The 21,106-nt window shown below is 40.1% G+C and overlaps 1 protein-coding gene across 2 annotated transcripts in view; it reads left to right on the top strand.

The window, feature by feature from the left end:
- Positions 1–11,081, top strand: part of Ppp1r1c (protein phosphatase 1 regulatory inhibitor subunit 1C) — a 95,257-nt gene extending 84,176 nt beyond the window's left edge. For both annotated transcript variants that reach the window (XM_057755546.1, XM_057755545.1), the window contains one exon: positions 9,948–11,081. In XM_057755546.1, the coding sequence (XP_057611529.1) occupies positions 9,948–10,036 (89 nt within the window). In that variant the 3' untranslated portion in view covers positions 10,037–11,081. The remainder of the gene's footprint in view (positions 1–9,947) is intronic.
- Positions 11,082–21,106: the final 10,025 nt, after the last annotated feature.

The raw sequence follows: 21,106 nt of genomic DNA, 5'->3' as shown, positions 1-21,106 counted from the left end.
ACGTACTCATTTATTAAGAATTCCTTCAACTATCAAACAAATTTCAACAATAGCAAACACATGATTACTTTTACACCAAACTGATACTTTACTTTTGGTCACAAGTTAAAAGTTTCAATGTGAGTTGGCAGATATTTTGATTTATTATACAGCCATTTATATCTTTGCTTTCTATCTCAAAATAAAGTTTTATTCAAAGCTGGATATAAAGAAGAAAACAAAATATTTCATGGGCTGGAGAGACCTCTTAGTTGGTAAAAGTTTGCTACATAAGAATGAGGACCTGAACTTATGCAAAAAGTTTGGTATGATGTCACACAGTCGTATCCCAGTGCTGGAGAGGTGCAGACGGGTGACTCTCTGAGGCTTGGTGAGGCAAGACAGCGAAATCAAATAGAGGATTTCCAGGCCAAGCAAGAGACCTTGTCTCAAAATCAAGGTCAATGCCTCATTAGGTAGAAGTTGTCCTGTGGCCTCCATCTTTGTAGACACACAAATACACACATACAAACACACATACACACACAAACACACACACACACAAACAAACTTTGCCTTTCCTTTTCCCTTTCCACCTCAAAAGGAGACTCCAATGAATATAGAAACTAACGGGAAAGTATTAGATGCTTTGGGTTTCACATGTCAACAACCTAACAAAAGTAGCTTAGGCCAAAGTGAAATGTATTAAAAATTACACACTTTTTTGTGTTATTAAAGGAAATAAAACCGCTAGAGAAAAAAAGCTGAGCCTCAGGAGAAAGTCTCAAAGCCTGCCCCTGCCCCCCCCACCTCTCTCTCGTCTTTGTTTGCCAATTTAACCTCGTCACTAGTCCTTGGCTCTCTCCTTAAATCAAAAACAAGTGACATCTTATCCCTATAATTCAGTATTCTGTCATGGTGAAGTGCTTCAGCAAGGTTACTGGGAAAGACAAGGACACACCCAGTGGTCAGAGCAAGACAGCAGAAGAGCCAGGCAGTGGATGTTGGTGAGTCATAGGCTTTGACTTTGTGCATGTTCAGCAAGCGCTCTACCAACTTGGATATGTCCCCAGTATCTCACAGCTCCTCATGGCAGCGACAGCCTCTCCCTGCAGCCCTTGGCAGGTAGGCTCAGGAGGAGGAAGAACAGAGTTCAAGGTCATCCTCCACGCATAGCAAACTAAGACTAAATTTCCAAACTGAGGCCAATGGATTAGGCGCACAGTAAGTGTGAGGAGTGAAGTGTAATGACCTGGGTCACCTAGGGAGCAACAACTGACAAACTTGCTAGAGGAGACCTCTTCTTCCAGCTGGAGTTTGAGTGAAATGCTGCCTGTGCTTTGAAAAGACGCCAGTATTCTTGATATCATCTGAGATTTTCCAAACCACCTATGGGTGATGCTAAACTTTTCCCAGCAGAGTAGCACATCTACACTGAAAGGAACACAGTCTTCTTTTCCATAAGTAGTTTGGAATTCAAAGATATTTATTTTAAAACTACAAATTTATTAGGATAATGCTTGTGAGGTGGGGAATGGTTCCAATTTTGCTATTACAAAAAAAAAAAAAAAAAAAAAAAAAAAACCTGCTGGGTATATTGGTCCATACCTATCATCCCAGCACTTAAGAGGTAGAGTAAGGGTCAAGAGGCCACGGTCATCCTAACCTACATAGTAAGTTGGAGGCCAGCCTATATAAGACTGTCAAAAGATCTAAATGGATGAATAAATGATTGAAAAATCAATCCCAAATAAAAGATAATAGTTTTGGAAGTACAAGTAAATGAGTTGAGTGAACACTGTCTTTTCTAGTTACTACCATTGAAAAATGGGAAACTATCTTTTAAGCAAAGACTGTGTTAATTTTTGTCATCATATAGTCAGTGTAAACCTACTGTTCTTCAGAAAACTTGAGTAATGAATGTTCCTCTGTATCAAATATGCTTAAATCTTACAAAAAATAAAATAAAGGCACTAGCTCATGGGAGCTAGTTTAAGATCTTTCTGAAAGGAAGGAGGGCTGTGCTTTTCTGGATGGAGGTCAGTGAGAAACCAGGCCAACGATGGGCAGCAAACCAGAGGGGCAAGTGGGTCAGGGAGCCCTGTGGTAAGAACAGTGAATTCCTGTTATTGAGAGGGCAGTCAGGGAGCAAGCCTGCCTGGGAACAGCTGTAAATCTGGCAGGAGAGACAGGTCAGCCAAGCAGCTGCCTGACCTGTGGATCCATTGGTCAAACAGAAGCCAAAAACACAACAATCTGCTCATTCAGAAGTTTCCTGGGGGTCAGCAGCCTGGAGAATGAGAGATCAATTGAGCTGAAGCAGCCAGAGAGTGAGAGAGAGAGAGAGAGAGAGAGGGGGGGGGGGGAGAGAGGGAGAGAGAGAGAGAGAGAGAGAGAGAGAGAGAGAGAGAGAGAAGGAGGAGGAGGAGGAGGAGGAGGAGGAGGAGGAGGAGGAGGAGGAGGAGGAGGAAAACAGCCTCGGGATATGGAGAGAACTGGGAAGACACTGAGTCACTCCATCAGCATTAGCTTTCCAATGAAAGAGTTCTAAGTAATGGAAGAATTGCGGAGGTGACCAAAACGCTTAGATTCATTTACGTCGCTTCTCTGGAAAAAGCCATATATACAATGAGATTAATTGTGCTTAGTGATCAAGGCAATAATAAAAATAGAGAATGTATTATTTCTTGTTACAGCTTTATGAGTCTCTCTCTCTTTCCTTCTTTTTCTTGCTTTTTGAAGGTTCCTTGCCACCAAATAGAAGTGCAGAGAAGGTCTGGATTGGTGAACTGAGATTAGGTGGTAGCCCAAGATGAATAAACTACATACAGACCAGATAATCTATCGTGTTCTATATGTAGATAATTAGTTGAGCAAAATTAAATTAATTGGAAACAAGCTTACTCATTAAAAAAACAAAACAAAACAAAACAAAAACTTCATTTAAATCTGTCCATACCCCAAATAGGAAAGGGTTTCAATGAAAGTAAAACGAAAGCTACTCATTTTATCAGCAAGGACGCCTTGGGCGTGTGTCATCTTCAGAGTTCCTTTTTGCACAGTCTGTAGCTTGTCTTGTTTTCCTGGACTTTGGATTTACAAAGCAGAATTTCCTAATTGTAAAAAAGACCAGATTATCCAGATTTCCTCTGAGACCATGTCTCTGCTGTTGTGTCTAAAGTCATTGCCAGACTGAATATTTGTTCCTGTGTGATTTTCTAGAACTTTTAAAATTTGTATTTCATATTAAGTTTGGGATATTTTGCATATGAATGTTGAATTTTTCTGGGTGATCTGATGGAGAAACTATCTTTGCTGCATTTTTTGCCTTTTCTCCCTTTGTCAAAGGTAGTTGATTCTACGTACATAGACTCTTTTCTGTTCCACATTTGGATGTGCTAGTTTTCAACAATGTCATAAATCTTGGTTTCTATAGATTTACAGTAAGCATTGAGTCAGATCATATTTACTTTCTCATTCTAGAGATCTCACCACATTGACAAATTCCAGATTTAAAAAAGAAAACCCTCTCAAATAGACAGGTTCTCAAAATGTTCCTTCTCCATGGTGTCTGAGTCAGCTGAACTTGGAATATTAATATTCAGTAAAAAGTACACCAATGGCTGGTTTTTAACACCAGAATGAAAAATTATTAATTCAAAATTGGAAAATGAATTAAATCAAATGAAGACATCTAAACTACTCAGTGCCTTCCCTCCTTGAGTTGAGGTTACCAAAGGACTCTCTGAGCAAGCTTCATTCAGAGATTGGTTATCTGACTCAGCTGGAGGACCCATTGATAGGAAGCTGTGGTAAACATCGCCCCAGTAGAAAGCGCCTTGCCTGGAAGATAAAACCTCTACACTGCCAGCACTAGAAGTCCTCCCCTGAACACCATTGCATTTGTGGCTCTAATGAAGTTGTTTTTCTGTTTTGTTTAGAAGGCTTTGGAGGCTAACTGCCACTGCTCAGCGATTCATTCTGCTTTAATTGTAGGCATCTTATTGCGGTCAATCAAAGCTATTTTGTCTCTTTCTCAAGTAAAATTGCCTGATACTTTTCAGCACCATTATATGTAAGCTTAAAAATTATGTCTACTTTAAAATTCATGGGGTGAGCCGGGCGATGGTGGCGCACGCCTTTAATCCCAGCACTCGGGAAGCAGAGGCAGGCGGATCTCTGTGAGTTCGAGACCAGCCTGGTCTACAGAGCTAGTTCCAGGACAGGCTCCAAAGCCACAGAGAAACCCTGTCTCAAAAAACCAAAATAAATAAATAAATAAATAAATAAATAAATAAATAAATAAAATAAAATAAAATAAAATTTATGGGGTAATCCATTAGCTTCAGAGGAAAAAGGGTATCAGATGAGAATTAAACTATGGAAGGCACAAAATACTTTTGGCCTATCAAGTGGTTTTCTCTCTAGATTGGATAGCAGAATCCTCACTATATATATATATACATATATATGATTCTAAGAGGGTCATAAAAGTATGCACAAATATATAACTGTGTCCCTGACCCCATGTGGCATGGAGAACCATTTTCCACATTTATTATGCAGAGAAGTGTGTTCGTAAGTGATGGAGAATTAAGAAACATGGTCATGCACTGACCAGGAGTTCATGCTGTGGAGTGTTCATTGTATTAGAGCGGAGGTTGACTATGTCACTTTCACTGTACTAAAGCAGTGGTGGACTGTGTCACCTACACCAAGTTTACTTCAAATAAAGTAGGAAAGTACAGATTTGTGGTTTGTCTAAGGCATGATGCATATTCCTTTTGGGGGAATATCAATATATCACTTGATCGCTGTGATTTAGTATATTAATATATGCCTATTGTAAGTGAATGGTAAAGTATTACATAATATTGAATATATGAAAGCATATTAGAAAATGCAAAACACATTTCTAATCTAAAAAATGGTTTTTATTGAGAGGCCATTCTGAGTGCCACATTAGAGATTAAATGGACTTTATCTAACAATACATTTTAAATAAGATGAACCATTAGTAGGTGGTCTTGCTAAGACCACAGAAATCATTCATTTGTACACAGCAGGCTTTCAGAAAACTAAGGATTGTTCAACATATTTTGCAAGTAGTGTTAGCACCGACATCAAGCTTATTGCTCTATAAATGGCTGTCTAAATTGCTATTCCTCAGGTTGGAGCACTGTTATACTAATCAGCATGGCTTGTTATACTCATCTGTAATACTTTTCCACTTAATTAAATCATGTGCACATCATCACTTCTAATCCCCCTTCCTGTCTGATCTCTAGTTTTGTCTCTTTCCCAGATGAGGCTTATTATATTTAAATCAAGCCGCTTGGTTCTGCCTATGAAGATTAAATGACCACATTTTTCATGTCTAGAGACCAGTCCAAAGTTTTGTATACAACAGACAGAAAGCTTCCTCTTTCCTTTTACTTCATCACTATTTGTGACCTAGGGTTATGTTTAAAGAGTGTCTACATGTTAGCGTAAACTCAACATCTTCTTGATTCCACTAAAACCAACAGAATGGGATAGGTTACATTCAAACCCAGTTTGATGGGGAAAAGGAACCCATGATGTTGAGTCATCGTATGTTCTTTATGGTTCTCACTTTATAAAAATCATTGGCAGTGGAGGAAAACAGTCTAGTTACCCAGGCAAAAAGCTCCCAGCAAGAGCAAAGGCCTAAAGTTTGTGCCATGGTCGTTCAACAGTGTCTCAGTGAACACAAAAGGAAACTTCACTTTCTTTTTTAAGCTGGAGGGATTTTATTGGTTAATATTCATATTTATAATTATTTAGAGATAAGAGACCTGGCCAAGATCTGCTGAATATATATTGTGGGGGATTTTTCCTAGAAAAGGCACAAATACGATTTTTTAAAAAAATAGACTTCTATGGGGGCGATGGGTGTTCCACAATACACCCACAGATTCCCTTAGGACTTCAGAGTGATTGCTAAGAACTAAAGAATGTGCTTTTACCTAAAAAAGAGAATCTAATTTTACATTTGCCCAGTGAATTTGTGATTTTGTTTTAAAAACATGTATTTGAGCCAAGCATGGTAGCTCAAGTCTGCAAGCTCAGCATTCTTCAGGAGATCAAGGTAGAAAAATTCCATGAGCTCGAAGTCGTCTTGGGCTACACAATAAGTTCCAGACCAGCTTGGACTACACATAATGTGATGCTCTGGCTCAAAAAACAAAACAAGTAAATAGACAAAAATCATGCATATTTCTTGCTGCACAAGCAGGAGATTTGGGAACTACCATTCTGGTGTCAAACACAACCCACTCCTTCCTTCCCTCCTTGTCGGTCCCAGGCGCTATTTATGCTCACAGGAGCCACACAGGTCCACTTCCATCTTTCCTCCACATTTTCATGACGTCGGAGTCTCTGTCATCTTTTCTTAATTTTCTGTATCCCAAACTTTCTGTTTTCATGTACAGTTCCTATAGAATTGTTCTTCTGATGCATACAGCCTTCAAGTGAGAGGCAAAGTCTCTTTCCTAAGCTGCTGCTGACTCTCATTGGAGCCATGACACATAAAACCACACGCCCAGCCCCTGGCCACAGAAGCTCCCATAGTGTCACGTGGAAACTTGTCACTTAGTTACAAACAACTAAAGTGGCTTCATAATTGTGTGTGTGTGTGTGTGTGTGAGAGAGAGAGAGAGAGAGAGAGAGAGAGAGAGAAAGAGAGAGAGAGAGAGAGAGGTCATCTTGCTATGTGTCCTTAGCTAGCCTGGAACTCATTATGTAGACCATACTGAGGATAAACCGGCAGTTCCTGTCTCTGCCTGCCAAACCACCTGCTTTACAGAGTAAAGAGGGAGCACACACACAGTGCTCTGCCTGTGGGTGTTGTCTCTCTCTCTCTCTCTCTCTCTCTCTCTCTCTCTCTCTCTCTCTCTCTCTCTCTCTCTCTTCCTCTCTTCCTTTCTTTCCTTCTGTTTTCTTATTTGACTCAGTTGACTTTGTCTACCTTCAACTCCATTTTCTTCATAATTTTACAGATGCATGCTATACAGCCTGGCCTTCTGTATGACCCCTTTTCTGTGTGTTCACGTTGTTGTGGAAAAGGCTTCTCCATTGTGCTTTCTGGGGTTCCTTTGTCTCCTGCCTGTGTGCAGTAATGGCCGAGTCCACATCTGTACTGGGTTCTGATGGAGATGTGAGTCATCATAGACTGTACAGGGACATGCTTTCCTCATTCATCTGTCAGGATGGAGTCTTGGAATTGCAACAACACCTCCAGAATAGCTTATTCTCTATCTATGGGGTTGCTCAAGTATTGAATACGTATTTAAAGAAAATTATGATATGAAGCATGAATTAAAACTGTGTAGAGAAAGATATAAAATATATATCAATAGACTGTATTTCAATATCATTGGACCTATAACCAAATAAATATTGCTGATGGGAAAAGGAAAAATAGTGGCTCAAAAGGGTTTCATGACAGAAATTAATCAACTATACATTCTTCAACTGAAAGAAGGCTTTAGGGAAAACTGCTTTAGAAACTAGAGAATTTGTGGTGTTCTACAGGACAAACCTGTGGTAATGTGTTACCAGCTCTGCCTCATCAAAGCTTTTCCCTTGAAAATATTTCATTTCAGAGTGGTTTTATTTTTTAAAAAAATGTGTATTTCATATAAATTTATGGTGACTTTTATTATAAAAAGAAATAGAATTGAAATCAGGATAGAAACGGGTATGTACTCAAATGTGGGGATAGATTGGCTAATGTATAAGTATGTTGGCATTTTTCTTTCTATTGTTCCTACATTTACCCAAATTAGCATTGACATTCCTCATTTAAATTTTCAAACACAATTTCATTACCTTGTAGTTGAATGGAAAGCATGCTGGAGACAATGGGACTTCAGCACACTTGGGGAGGGACCGTCAACCTCTGCTCAGGAAAATGAGTGCTGGGTGGCAGCATGAACCAAACAATGTCAAAAGGACACGAAGAGCCTTCTGCACAGGGCAGTATTGGTACTGTAAACGTAAGACCTGTCTTAGAGAATGGCCAGAGAGTGTGGACTGGAGTCTTAAAAGTTAATGTTGAAATACGACTGAGATGCCTTGACAGTGGCACCCTGTGTTTTACACACCCAATGCACACACTAGGATGTGCTAGAAGTCACCTTAGCACCTTAAAGTGGACAGCCAAACACTTGTGTTCTCAGAATCTCAACACCCCCAACCAGGTGTTTACATCACGGACTTCTGAGGCTTTGTAAGCTCTGTGTGAGAAACTCCCACAGAAAGTCTGCTTGGATTCAGTGTGCTCCCTTTCTTCCCCTCAGCAATTAGCCCTCCTTTCTATGTAGCTTATTGCAACATGAGGTGATTTTCAGTTTCTAATAATAAGTTTCTCCCTACAGACTTGTGTCAACCGAAGTTGTGAGTGATCTGCAAAGGCATATTGAAATATTTAAATATTAGTAAACCTGCTCAAATATTGTTGCAAGATAATGCACCAAGTCCAGATATCATTTCTTGCCAAATTGTACACTAAGCCTGGGGGGTAGTAAGGCATACAAACTCACTTATTTCTTGAGTCTTGGTTTTACTGAAAACATGAGCCAAGCCTTACTTTTATTTTTCAATTCTAACTTGAACGCTTTTCATAATTCTTAGGAAAATCTCATAAAACAGTTTTCTAAAATATAAAAATGCATGCAAGTTATCTTGAAGATAAACCTGCAGGTTAAATGTGGATATAGTGGTAATCTTCTAATATTGTACTTAAGATTTGGGATAACAGAAGAAATCTGAAGTTAAATTATTGTGAAATTGGCAGGATACATGCTAAACTGTTTTTGCATTAGTTCAATCAATTGGATTAGACTATTTATTAATGAACTCTTACTACTGGGTAGACATTCTAACTGGGATTCCAAAATGAAATGACATTCTCTGACATCAGCAAGTTCTGTCTATTGAGAACGATGAGGCAAAGCTCTATAAGGAACAGACACAGAGGGATCAAGAGCAGCAGGTCGATATGAGAAGCCATTTTCTAACTCCACATGGGGTTGTGCTATCCTTCAGGAGAGACAAGCTGATACCTGAAGGGTGAGAAGAAGATGACCAGATGTGTGAGGAGGAGAAAGATTGTTGGCGTTGGCTACAGAACAAGAAAAGCTTAGAGGCTTAAATTAGCCTGGGGGGGGGGGTGGTAGAGCACACTTACAGCAGAATTACTGTGGAAAATGGAAATAAAACCCTGTGAAAATTGAAGCCCATCAGGCAAAGAAAAGCCAGGCCATCTGAGTTGCAGCTATAGGCAAAGGTATACCTATACGTTCCTCTGCTCTGAAGGCATTCTCATTGCAGCTATAGGCAAAGGTACACCTATACGTTCCTCTGCTCTGAAGGCATTCTCATTGCAGCTATAGGCAAAGGTATACCTATACGTTCCTCTGCTCTGAAGGCATTCTCATTGAAAAATTTTGAATAAGAGAATTCCACAAGCCAGTGGGTACATTGTGGGCCCAAGCATATGGGTAACAATGTCGTGACTGTTACTTTTCTGTTTATACATTACAGAAATGGCTCACATCCCTTTTGGTATTATGACTTTGAAAGGCCTTCCTTGTAATTGAGTTTGGTGATGCCAAAAGCAATATTTTCACTAAATGATGCATCAGAATTATAATAAGGGCCTCTGAGCAGATCTTTGGTCAACAGGGTTTTAATAGTCTGTGATGCAATCCTTAATGGAGAAGATGTAATTATTAAAGATACCCTGTCTCTAATGGAAATTCGTCTGGGTGTATTTTTACTGCTCAGTGAATGAAAAGATTTATATAGGCCACGTGGTTGAGATTCTCGGAGAAAAAAACACACACAATGAAAAGTTTTCCATTCACATTTTCATTAACTCTTTCAGCAGTGGATCTACCAGAAATAAAATTCACTTGAATTTTGCACAATTTATATAATTTCAGGGGTTAAGCATCTGAAAGGCCAGAATGGATCAGCATTCCCTGAAGAAGAAGAAAGTGCAAGCGAAAGAGAAGATAAGTGGGACCACTAATTACCCCCCCTCCCCGGAAGCAAGAGGACTCCTTGGGGTTAGCTGGACTGAAAGTTCTTCTGAATAGCCTATGGTACTCCCAAGCCCCGCCTCCCGCAGGTTCTTCTGCCTCATCTCCACACCCACAGCAGTTACGATCCCCCAGAAGACTCCTTGACTGAACTGAGAAACCTAGTACGGATTGTTGTGTACCACGTGCAGCAAAGAACAGGCACTTATTGTACAACAATTTTTCTTTTAAACTAACAATACCTGGGAATCTACTACCGTGTGTGTGTTCTCACTTTGTTACTACCAAAGCTGAACTCCTACTGGCCTGCTAATATGATTTACTTTCAAAAGTCAATGTAGAGAGTTTTACTCAAAGAGTACAAAATAAATATCAAATGCACTTGGAATGAATGTGAGTGGGGCTTAATGGAAGAGGAATGTCTGTGGAAGCTTCTGAGTTAATACCTGCCTTTAGCATGCTTGTGTGTATAGATCAGAAGACAAAGATAGGTAGATGCCAGTTATCTTGATTCAGAACAGCACACCAGATATGAAACGTTCCTCCTCCCGCAGTGCATTAATGGTTACTTAAAGAAACAAATGTCTCTTCATTCTCTAAGCTGTGCAATGTTGGCTTCTCTGCATCATCTAATCATGGGGAAGGAAATGCTAAATTTCTAATAAAATATGGCTGATCTCTTCTGTGCTCTCCTTTTTAACAATGTGAAGTTAAGGCATCTGTTATGCATTGGGTTTTGTTTGTCTGGGGGATTTGCTTGTCTCTTTTACTTTCCTCGGTGCTGAGAATGGAGCCAGGGCTTTGTATATGCAAATATTCCCCCACTAGGCTATGCCCTCAGTCATATTGCATTTTAATAAATCCTCAGTGTTTTATTATTCCCCTCTATGACAGAATAAAAAGAAAGTCTCATCAATTCAGCCGAGGACTCGCCCATTAATTCGACAACTGCTTTTTGTGGAGTTTTAGCTTTCTTCTGTTACTTTCTAGATGATTGTTACACCATCTCCCCCTCCCCTCTCCTCTCTCTGAGCCTCCCATACACCAGTCCTCCCTCCCTGTCAGATTTGTGGCCCCTTTTCATTGGTTGTTGTCACATGATTGCTAACAGCTATTTTTAACTGAGTTCTTTTCTAGGATATTACTCTTTTGGAAGTTATGAAGGTAGAGGAAAACTCGTTTCTTCTCTGGAGCTGGAATACTGCGGGCTTTTGGAAGACCATGGGCATCTGTAAGCGTGGCTTTCACTCAGAGTTCTGACCTTCGCCCAATTTTAATTATTTATGATATATGAACGCACAATTTAGTGAGGATAGATAGTTTTGTTTCTACACTGTTGGTTTTAATGAGGTTCAAATGTTTCATGAATGTACAGACGATGTCTTGAAAACCATTGAAAGGAGCACTGGTGGCCTAGGGCAGGGGTAAGATCACCTGCTGCCAGCTGCCAGCCTCGGTGGCAGAGCCCTGAAATCTACGTGGCAGGAGGAGAGAACCAACTGTCTCTCACTTTGTGAGACGTATTGTCCTTTCACAAACACACACACCTTGGTGTGTGGGATGGATGGGGACACACACACACACACGCACCCTAAATAACCATAAAATATTATTAAGGGAAAATTAAGAAAAATAGAAAAATAAAATGCACAGTTTACTAAAAATCTTAAATACAAATCCAAAGGGATAAAATGAGTTTTCGTTTGAATATAAATTTTATAATCTAGTAATTAAGAGAGCTATGTGAAAGTATTAATAAATGCAGTGAAAATAACAGTTTCACTCAGTGAGAGACATCCGAAGACTATGAGTACTATTCTACTTCCATTCTGTCCTCTGTCCTGTTTCCCTTCCCTCCTCTCCCCTCCCCTCCCCTCCCTTCCCCTCCCCTTCCTTTCCCGTCCCTTCCTTTCCTTTCCCTTCCCTCCCCTCCCCTCTGCTCCTTTTCCCTAGTTAACCTTTCCCTCCCCTTTCCTACCCTTCTCTTCCCTTCACTTCCCTCCCCTCCTTTTGCTTCCTTACCCCTTTCCTCCCTTTCACCTCCCTCCCCTCCCCTTCCCTCCCCTTCCCTTCCCCATTCTCTTTCCCTTCCTTTCTGCCTCCTCCTTCTCTTCTCTCTACTGTCACTAAATCAATTTTTTCCCAGACCTTTAGAGTTTTTTTTAACACCTTCCATGACTATTTGTCTTCCTAAGTTTCTCTCTACTGAAAACATCATTAAGGTTCATATTTCTTGTAAATGCTTTTGAGCTATTTATGTTTCAAAACATCAGTGACACCCATTGAGAGGGTTTGAGACTCCTTGCTGTACTAACAAAAACCACCCTTTCTTTTTAGTTGACTAGAGACTTTTATAAAAGCACCACACACACACACACACACACACACACACTCACACACACTCTCAAAGACAAACAAGAAGGATCCAAAGCTCCAGCTGATTCTGCATCCTCAGCTTTGGAGCCAAGCAGCATGAGGTCTGAATCACTTCCTTTCACTCTCCCTTCTTAGAGCAGGTAAGGCAGTTCTCCTTGGGAATGCTGTCTCCTTCTGTTTTTCTGTCCACTTTAAAACAAATCAATAGCAGCTTAAACTTAAGGTTTCCTTGGGAAACAAGTGGCATTCTCAGAGATTTGAAGGAAACCAGAGACAAGATAATGCGTTTTCTATTTCCTTTTCAAACAATTGTAGTCTACAATGAAAGCTATTTTTCTTACTGTTGTTTTTGGTATCCTCAAGGAGATCGTGTGGCTTTAGTTTGGTTGAATAGGCAAAGAAAGTTTCTGCCTAGTACTCCCTTATGCCCAACCTCATTCATAAGATGATATTATGGTTAGTAGGTAGGTTTTGAGTCATGCTGACTTAGATTCTGATTCAATCTCCATTTGCAAAATAAGTACAATCATTTTGAACGTACATTGTTCTTGAGACTTGAGTGATGGAAGATCTATGGAATGCCTAGATTAGCCAAGTGGGTGCTGTTACCAGTTACAAAGGATCCAGAAAGTATCTAAATGGGCAAAGAATGTCATATATCAAACATCTAAGTCACAGACCTCAGTAATGGATCATAAATTTGTGGTTTGAGTTAAGGAATTGTACTCCAAAACAGAATTCTAAACTAATTTGTATTCCTAAACAAATTTTCATAATTTCACTTTGAATTTCCCATGTTTTCTACATTATGGAGTAAATGGCTTTAGGCTAGCCATGATCAAATTATGTTTGTTTTATGCATAGGATCAAAATATGTAGAAAATATTCACATCTATTATTTTTAAGTGGATATTGTTTAGGATGGAGAAATTTAAAGTGAAATATATATTTCAAGTCCTCTTAAAAATACATTCAATGTTTGTAGTATGACTCCAAATCACAAACATAAGACATAGCATATAACTGAGTAACTTTAATAAGCATTTGCTTTGGATATTGTCGTAACAAGCAACTTAAGTGTAAGTATCTCAGAGTCTATCGAATTGCAATATAGATTTATTAAGTCATAAAAAAGCCACATACCTTATGCACTTCTCGTCTGCATGTAAAAGCAAAGTTGAAGTGTGAAATGAATACTAGGAAAGGCAGGTCTGCTTCTATGGAAGTGTTTATGCCGTTATACAAAATGAATACTAGGAAAGGCAGGTCTGCTTCTATGGAAGTGTTTATGCCATTATACAATGTGGAGTAAAGTGGATACAAGAAGAAATCGTCTTTTTCATTTTTATAAGTCACCGATCCCCAAAGAAAAATTTTTCAAAGTCATCATGTTTATTCATTAATAAATATTTTGCTGAAATGGAAAATATCTTAAAGAAATTATATGATTATGTTTCAGAATGGTATGCAGCCTGAATAACTAAATATAAACAAAAGAGAGTTCAGATGGGATGTCTCTACTAAATCCTTTCCCTCAGAACTCAGGGAGCCCCAAGGAAGAGGAGGCAAAAGAACTGTAAGAGCCAAAGGGGATGGAGGACCCCAGGAGAACACAGCCCTCTGCATCAGCTAAGAAAGTCTCTTATGAACTCAGAAGCTGGGACAGCCAGCAGAGCACCTACATGATTCTGCGTCAGGTTCTCTTTGTATCTGTGAGAGCTTTTTGCTTGCTATGTGAGAAAGGGTGGGTCTCTGATTCCTGTGTCTGCTCGCTGGACTCTTTTCCTCCTGTTTGGTTGCCTTGTCCAACTTTGATATGATTGTTTTTGCTTCATCTTACTATATTTTATGTTGTCATGTTTGGTTGTCATCTCTTAGAGGCCTGTTCTATTCTAATGAGAGAAAGAAAGGGAGTAGGTCAGAGGGGAGAGGAGGGGAGGGGAGGGGGGGAGGGGAAGAACTGGGAGGAGAGAAAGAAGGGGAAAGCCTAATCAGGATGTATTGTATGAGAAGAGAGTCTATTTTCAATAAAACGAAAAAAGGGAAAAAAAAGGCTAAGGGAAAATTTCCTTTACTATATTTTATTAACTCGGGGAATTTCAAACGACACTTCTTGACTATGTTCATCCTCTCCTTCTCTGTTTCCTCCAGGTCCACTCCCTCAGCTCCTTTTATTTTCTGAGGCTACTTTGCTTACAGCAGCTCCCTGCCCACCCTCCCTCCTGCTCTTACAATCTTCCCACTCCCTCTCTGCTTAGATGGAAATGGCACCATAAATAATGAAGGGACTGAATTCTGCAAATGTCCTCATAACTGGAGAGCTATGGGGATAGAGCTTTCAACCCTCTAACAGGAAGCGACCGCAGTGAAATAATCTACATCAGTGAATAAACACATTCAGAAAGAGGCTGCCATTTGCCCCTGTATCTTCTTTCTGACATTTGCTTTGTCGTGCAAACGTGGACTTGGCCACTTCCCCGCTGCATTTAGCTGTCTGGTTTTACATGGACGACAGAGATTCGATCTAGAGATTGCACAAGTACATTAAAGAAAGGAAAGTGTCTGAAGGCGGATTCTTGAAGCCTGAAGAACAAATCGTAAGATAATTTAAATGATATTGGATTCATCTTTATCTTTAAGTCGTACTCTTCAAATAAGACCACATTTTCTTCCTTTCTCTGACGTTTAATGTTGAGAACTAATCTGAGGGATGAACATGGTGAGTTCTACTGTGATATCAGAATCCTCACAAATATCAGAGCAGTAGGGGCATTCAGCACATGGCTTTTGGGAACAGGTGTTAACTTACAAAGACAGAAAGATCAGAAGAAGGAAGGAAGGGGGAGGGAAGGAAGGAGGAAGGGGGAGAGGGAGGGAGAGAGGGAGGGAAGGAGGGGGGAGAGGGAGGGAGGGAGAGAGGGAGGGAGGGGGGAAAGAAAGAAACTTCAGAATGCTTGGACACATGAATTTGCCTTTGTATTCCAGAGGTAACACCACTGGGAAGTTTTTTCTTTCTTATTAATTTTAATATTTAATTATTTTTCCTTTTTATTGAGAACTTTTTAAATACAATCTTTTCTCATTTTTATAGCTATCCCCATTCCTACTCCCTTTCCTTCTCCCACTCCACTTCCCCTCACCCCCCTCCCATCCACTCCTCAGAAACAGTAAGGCTTCCCATGACTCCTCACTTCCAGGCAAGACCAAGGCCAGCTCCCACACCTAGGCTGAGCAAGGTATCCCTCCAAAAAGAACATGCCCTTAGATGCCAGTTCAAGCACTGGGAATAGATCCTGGTCCCACTGCCCGCGGCCCCCAGGCTCTCTGAGTCTCACAACTGTACCCACACCCAGAGGGCTTGGGCCTGTGCGGTCAGGTCAGAGTCAGCGAGGGACCACTAGCTCAGGTCGGTTGTCTCTCTCTCTCTCTCTCTCTCTCTCTCTCTCTCTCTCTCTCTCTCTCTCTCTCTCTCCCTCTCTCTCTCTCTCTCTCTCTCTCGCTGGTCTCCAGTAGCTCGACCTATGGTTTCTGCTTCCATCAGTGGCTGGGTGAAGCTTCTAAGATGACAAATTAGGTGGTCTTCAGTCTGATTACTGGAGAAGGCCAGTTTCAAGGCCCTGGGAAGTTTAGAATTAGAAAACATTACTGAGTTCTGGTTTGCATCTTCGTGTAAAAGATGGGAAAAGCTGAGCATAGAACTTTCTATCAAATATATTTTTTTAAAAAATGTCAGAAAAGAAAGCACTTGGGGGCAAATCAGCACAGACGGTACCCAGGCTGGTTTCTGCGAAGCAGTGGAATGCCCAGGATGGCGACGGTAGCATTGGGGGCTTCCTTAGCATCAGGTTCAAGTAAAGAGTGCAGTGGGACCACGAAGAGGGGGGAACCCTCAGCTGGGTGCCAGAACAGTGTCCACACGAGACAGACCTTGGTAGGAAGCTGTTTCAGAAAGGAATTGTTTTTAATTGGATTTCTTCTTTTTTCTTTTCCCTTTTTAAAATTTATTTATTCATTTATTTATTTTGGTATTTTGAGACATGGTTTCTCTGTGTAATAGCTCTGCCTGTCCTGGAACTAGATCTGTAATGACATAAATGCTGTCACCTTGTATTCTGTCTTTGAAAATTTGTCCTAGGAAAAGACCTACAAGACTGCAATCTGTTTCTGTTTTTTGTTTGTTTGCTTGCTTTTGTTTGTTTCTGTTTTCTCATCCGGAACTTTCTCCAGGAAAACGACTCAGCTGCAAACCCGGCCTCGACAATTTACTCTGCCTAGCGTGTGAACTGTTGCTGTAAAGGGTCGCGTACCAGGTTTTTTCTTTTACAAAGATTTATGCAGTGTGGTATTAAGTTCTCTGGAATGCTTCCACTGTGTTCTGGGGTATTTTCTTTTCCTCCTCCAGGTGCAAAAAGCAAGTTGATAACAACCAGAAGCTTGTCAAAGCTCTGCTCCTGCCTGAGCTTGGAAAAGTACAACACAAAACCACAGGGCCAGCACCTCAGCCCCTCCCCACGTCAACAACAAACGGGATGGCCTTCTGGAGCTTTTGATATTTTATATATAGTGTGGACATGTTTTTCAGAAATAGTTTATATTGTGCTGAATTATTTGTCCAGCTCTTCTCCCTGACTTCCCTCAAAAACTAGAAGTGAGAATTTGGATACATTTTAACTGAATTATTTTAATTCTACTTGTGAAAACTGAGACTTCTCTTATAACGGGGAAGGCTTTCAAAGACAATCCCTTTGTTTCTGTTTCAAATTCCTCTGTGTTTATTTATCCCCTTGTTGCTTTTTCAAATTCCACTGGCCTTGATTCAGTTCAGTTCCACAGATCTCTTGGAAGTTTACATGATTAAGCGCTTGGGGCTGTAACAGTGAAAAGGGATACTATTGCCTTTATTGTAAATATAGCCAGTGAACTATGCTAGTTAATATTGGTTCCGTTTACAATTAGTAAGGTGGCTTAACGTTTCTCAGTTAGTAAGCCCATTACATGTGTATAAAAGGTAAGACTCGCTTTGTAGATACAGACTCAACTCCAGAGATAAGGAGTGACCTCAAGTGAACTCAGTTCCACAAGTCTTCCCATAAGCTATGATCCACGTGTGAGACTGTCAGAGATGTAAGGACAGAAAAGCCTGCTTCCTTAGGACCCACAACGGGGCCTCTACACTGACTCAACTAAAGCTCTCCCGTCCCAAGGATAAAACACAAGATGATTTTCCTCATGTGGCTAGGGTGGGGAAAAGATTCTTAGTTCTTGAATTATTCAGCATTGAGTTAAACTAAGGTGATCTGTGCAAAACCAGACCTGTAAAGCAACCTTCAATTAGCTGGGCAGGTCCTTCAATTAGCTGGGCAGGTCCTTCTTCCCCGGTCTCCTCCTTGTTCTCCTCTTCATCTTTCTCCTTTAACTCTCTTTTTTTTCTCCTGTTCTCCTTCCTCCTCTTCTTCCTCTTTATCTCCTTTTTGCTTTTGACACAGGGTCTTACTACATAGCCTCAGTTGGCCTGGAACTCATTGCATAGACCAAGCTGGTTTCGAATTCATTGAGATCCTCCTGCCTCCGTGTAGTGCTGATATTAAATGTGGGTACCACACCATGTTTTGCTTAGCGTTTCATTTTTAAAGTATTTTCTATTTTCAGAAGGCTGGAGAGATGGGTCAGTGGGCAATAGTCCTTGCTCTGCAATCATGGGCACCTGAGTTCAAACCCCACCCTGCAAGATAAAAGTCAAGCATGCTGTATATATCTGAAATTTCAGCACTGGGGAACAGAGGCAAGTGATTCTCAAAAGTGGATGGCCATCTAACCTAGAGTAAGTGGTGGGCTTCTAGTTCAGTGAAAATCCCAGTCTCAAAGCAGTAAAATTGATGCCACAGAGGAAAACACCTGAGATGATCTTCTGGCTTCTGCACGTGTATCCATGGGTATCACCCCCCCCCCCCCCGCCACACACACACACACACACACACACACACAGAGTAATACACTAACACCCACACACATTTCAAAATTTATTCTTGAAAATAAGCCACTCTCTCTAGAGCTGGAGAGATGGCTCATTGGTTAAGAACACTGACTGCTCTTCCAGAGAACCCAGTTTCAATTCTCAGCACCCAGAGGACAGCTCACAACTAACTCTCTGTAACTCTAGTTCCAGAGGATCTGACACCCTCACACCAATGCACATAAAATAAAATTACTTAAAAAAACCCACTATCTCAAAAGTAGAATATTGTGACTTTGTGCCGATATGTAATAAAGATAATATATTATAAATTACAAAATAAACATGAAGATTGTTTCAAACAACATCTCTTTTAGTCCTACTCTGCCCAGGTCTTAAGACATAATAATTTTCACTTAATTCTCTAACAGTTTGTATTTCAAGATGCCATATTGCTCAAAAAGCACAAAGGTATGGCTTTCTGTACATGGACGACACCAACAAGACCGTGGGAACTCCAAACAACCGGAGCTGGAGAATGGCTGAAGAATTCGGTTGTTCGAAATGGTCGTCTTTTCTTCCTTCCTTATTGTTTCGAAAAACATTTTCTAGGACATCACACAGACACTCAGGTTTCTCATTTCAGTGGGCCTGCAGTCTGGTTTCCGTGGATGGGATTCCCTAATCTTACTGATTATGTTACCATATGTTGCCATCTGCTTTCTTCTTTGGCCCTAATGGGTCATAGATTTCTTAGTTTAAATTTGCTACTTGGTTATTGCGTTTGTCAAGTGTTTGAAACACTTATAAGGCTCCTTATTTGATTTTGAGAATCAAATATGGTCAAAAACATGAGACATGAAGGCATGAAGGTCGATGAGATTAAAATAGGAATTGTTCCACTAAATATTGCTTTTGTATGTCAGCTTAAGACTGCTTGTTAAAATTGGAGTTCACTTTGGAAATAGATAATAAATAAATGAATCTTTAATATTTTATTGAATACACAGGAGAAATTTTAAAAATTAGGCATTGCCATTAAATTACCCCAAACTATATATGCATAAGTAATTTATCATAGTATTTGACAGAAAACACAGTGAACAAAGTCAACTTCTTTGTTTCTATGATGTTAACTTTATATGCGCTCTACTGGCAAACAGAATGTGTCCCTGTATTATATTTATGTACATATATGTTTAAGTCCAATGGGTAAGTGAAATGGTTCGCAATGGTGAAATAAAAATAAAATGTTTTTAAAGAAAGAAAAGAAACAACCTGTTCTCCATTAAGTAAGGAACAGAGGTACTTATTTGTTAATAAATACTTTCCAATTATTTTCAATCTTCTGGGTTGAAGTTGCCCAGAGAAGAATGGCATGAATCAACTGAGGGAGGCAAGGCTCACGTTTCCCTCTGCTGGCCCCTGACACATGCTGCCTCTGGCAGTGTTCTGCCCACTGCCCCAGACTACCCCACGTGAGGGTGTCTGGTGCTCTATGGATGTTTGTGACAACACATTATCTCTGCTGGGTTTGAAGATTCTGATTACAGCATTGACTCATTTGGCTTCTAGACTGTCTTCTTAATATTCACAATGTATATGCTTCTTTTACATGGCGCCTTCCCCATCATAAAGGACCTTCTGCTTCCTTGTTGGCTAATGGAGAACATGGGAAATGAGAGTCAACTGGTATAAGTGTGTGGGTTGTGTGTGTGTGTGTGCATGCACATGTTTGTATACTTGTAGTTCATCCATTCTTAATCTGTGGGTTGTGAACTCTTTGGGGGGTCACATATCAGATATCCTGCATATCAGATATTTAAATTATGATTCATAACAGCAGCAAAATTACAGTTATGAAGTAACAATGAAATAATTATATAATTTGGGGTCACACCATGAGGAGCTGTATTAAAGGGTCGCAGCATTAGGAAGGTTGAGAACCACTGCTGTAGTTGTTTCTTTGTTTGTCTTCTGAGGTAGGGTCTGGCCTGGTAACAGCTATGTAGATCAGGCTAAGCTTTAACATGTAATGTTCCTCTGTGTCTGCATCCCAAATCTGGGATTACAGGCATGTACCACTGTACCCACCAATTCAGCTGCCTTGCTTTTGCTTTTGTTGTTATAGTTTGGAAAATTGCAATTTTTGTTGCTTCTTGGGCACTTGGATCACCAATAACATATATTATTTAACAAGCCATTAAGGAATTATAAAGACCTCTGCTATTTTTGTTTCATGTTACTATCTATCTCTTCAATTGTGCATTACATTTTTAAATGTATAATTAGATTGTCTGCATGATACACCAACTGGTAATCAATCAACATTTCCATCTCTACTCATCTATTTGCACATGTGCATCAACCTGTATCTTACTCCCAACCCATCCATATCATTTTCATCTATATCACATATGCTTTTGGTATGCTTTGAGATATTGATAATCCAATCTTGAGTTTAGAATGACTGTCTTACACTTACTTTTCAGGGAACAATCCCCCTCCACATCATGTGGCTTTTAGAATATTGTTATTAAGTTAAATCCTGGCTATATTCTTGAAATCACAAACATCATCTGACGCTATGGGAAGTGGAAGCCTCTGGAATGTTCGTTCTTTCACAAATCCTGTTGTTTCAATGTTTCCCTTCATGTCACATAACATTCTCAGCACCTTACATTTAATTGTTCCAGTAACCCTAAAAGAGAAATATTCTTACTATCTCCAT

The sequence above is a fragment of the Chionomys nivalis genome, chromosome 22 (assembly GCF_950005125.1).
Source record: "Chionomys nivalis chromosome 22, mChiNiv1.1, whole genome shotgun sequence".
NCBI lineage: Eukaryota > Metazoa > Chordata > Mammalia > Rodentia > Cricetidae > Chionomys > Chionomys nivalis.
This window is presented reverse-complemented; position numbering and strand designations above follow the sequence as displayed.